General features: G+C 39.6%; 1 protein-coding gene across 3 annotated transcripts in view; it reads left to right on the plus strand.

Moving 5' to 3' along the window:
• Positions 1-2,500, plus strand: part of LOC123499836 — a 17,187-nt gene that overhangs the window by 8,574 nt on the left and 6,113 nt on the right. For all 3 annotated transcript variants that reach the window (XM_045248371.1, XM_045248372.1, XM_045248373.1), the window contains exons 6-8: positions 216-376; positions 1,933-2,071; positions 2,190-2,345. In XM_045248371.1, the coding sequence (XP_045104306.1) occupies positions 216-376; positions 1,933-2,071; positions 2,190-2,345 (456 nt within the window). The remainder of the gene's footprint in view (positions 1-215; positions 377-1,932; positions 2,072-2,189; positions 2,346-2,500) is intronic.

The raw sequence follows: 2,500 nt of genomic DNA on the forward strand, positions 1-2,500 counted from the left end.
CACCATCACCACTTTCATCTAAACCACTTCACTCTCTGACAGTCACTAAAACATTGCACACTTTTTTTTTTTCCCTCCCGTCTCTCTCACCACTATTTTAATCTCTCTCTCTCTCTCTCTCTCTCTCTCTCTCTCTCTCTCTCTCTCTCTCTCTCTCTCTCTCTCTCTCTCTCTCTCTCTCTCTCTCTCTCTATCTATCTCTTTCCCGCCCACAGATTAACTTCGAAGGCATGATGGGCGGCGGGGAAATGGGGGACTTTGTGAACGGCATCCTCAATTCAATGGCTCCTGAGTTCCTGCAGTCTCTAGAGGATCAGTACATGCCGCTGCTGGAGGAGACAATCAGACACGAGATTAACCAGATTCTCCATGGAAAGTGAGTAGAAGATGCTAATAATTGTCGTGGGTCTTTTCTGTGGGAACTGGATGTAGCTGATGTCAGTGATCGTCATTTCTTTCTTAAATTTTTCTTCTTGTGAGTTTTTAAAGGTCATTCCCAGTTTTTTTACATAGATTATTATTATTAGTAGTAGCAGCAGCAACAGCAGTAGTAGTAGTAGTAGTAGTAGTAGTAGTAGTAGTGGTGGTGGTGGTAGTAGTAGTAGTAGTAGTAGTAGTAGTAGTAGTAGTAGTAGTTATTGTTATTGTTGTTGTTGTTGTTGTTGTTGGTGGTGGTGGTGGTGATAGTGGCAGGGTGATGGTGGTGGTGGTGATGGTGTTCGTGTTTTTTTTTTGTTTTTGTTTTTTTTTTTGTAGATATTTTTGCTGTCTTGCATGTTGTTGTTGTTGTTGTTGTTGTTGAAGATGTTCTTGTTATTTTGTATATTGATATTGGTGTATTTCTAGAGAGTTAGCCAAAACAATGCAATAAATACCTTGAAAATGGCCTCGGAAATCAATTGAGGTCACAGGAAATACAGAAGCAGGCAGGCTGTTGTTGCTGCTGTTTTTGTTGTTGCTGTTGTAGATGTTGCTGCTTTGCTTTTAAGGTATGCTGTTACTGCTTTAGATATAGTTGTTGGTGTCGTAGATGCAGTTATTGTCGCTGTTGTTGTTCTTGCTGTTGTAGATGTTGCTGTTTTGCTGTTGAGGTATTGCTGTTACTCTTGGATACAGTTGTTGGTGTTGTAAATGTAGTTATTGTGGCTGTTGTTGTTCTTGCTGTTGTAGATATTGTTGTTTTGTTGTTGAGGTATTGTTGTTACTCTTTTGGATATAGTTGTTGCTGTTGTAAATGTAGTTATTGTTGCTGTTGTTGTCGTTATTATTAATGAAGAAATATTATTGTTATATTGTGTAGGAGTTGATGGATGGTTAGTCTTCCTTTTGTTTTCACTCTTTCTCTCTCAATTTCATTTCGAAGTTTTATGATGCATTTATCTAATAATTATGAAATTTTCTTTTCCGTTTTCTTTATTTTTCTCATTATCAATTTATTGTGTGTTTATTTATATACGTATATCTCTTTTCTTTCTTTCGCTTTCCTTCTTCCTTTACTTTCTTCATATATTTTTTAAATTTCTTTTCCTCACTCGTTTTTATCCTTTATTTCCTTCGTGATTTAATCAACTGAATAATTAAATCATTCATTCAGATATTTCTTCTATTTTATTTCCGTCCATTTCCTCTCGCTCATTCCTTTCTATTTTTCCTATTTCACTTATTCACTCACTCACTCATTCATTCATTCATTCGATATTTTCTCTACTTCTCCATGCTTACATTGGTGTGTATGTACCTACCTCATTCTTATTTACATACATTTCCTGCTTCCCTAATTCCTTCCTTCCTGTCTCTTTATTTCTTTAATCATTCACTTATTAGTTTCCTTTTTTCCTTCCCTTATTCATCCATCTGCTCACTCACTCACTCATTCACTCACTCACTCAATCTCTTCAGTTCATTCACGTAATTATTTTTTGTCTATCTCAGCTCCACCTATTTGAGAGAAAGAGACGACTCAGTTAACGATTACTTCGACCAGGTTTTCGCCAACATGCGCCTCAGCATTATAGAAAACGGACTGGACCCGATCGCTCTCCCCAAAGACAGCGATAACTTCACTATTACGGTGAGAGACGCTGGATTGCCCGTTGTTGTGATGGTGGTAATGGTGGAAATATCGTAGTAATATCCTTTCCTTCTCCTCTACGTTCCTCTGTATACTAATACCATCTCTCCCTATCCAGCTATTCAACCAGACACTGACAGGCGGGGTAACGGCAGGCCCTGGTAAGCTGGCTGGGCTGTCCACCGTCCATCGCGCGGGGAACATGTTGCTGCTCTATGTGGGGGAGCAGGACGAGGTGGTGTGGCAGGGCGAAGTGGGCCTCATTGACTTGCAGGTGTGTGTGTGTGTGTGTGTGTGTGTGTGTGTGTGTGTGTGTGTGTGTGTGTGTGTGTGTGTGTGTGTGTGTGTGTGTGTGTGTGTGTGTGTGTGTGTGTGTGTGTGTGTATTCACCTAGTTGTATTCACCTAGTTGTAATTTTACAGAGCCTGG

This window comes from Portunus trituberculatus, chromosome 50, assembly GCF_017591435.1.
Source record: "Portunus trituberculatus isolate SZX2019 chromosome 50, ASM1759143v1, whole genome shotgun sequence".
Taxonomy (NCBI): Eukaryota; Metazoa; Arthropoda; class Malacostraca; order Decapoda; family Portunidae; genus Portunus; species Portunus trituberculatus.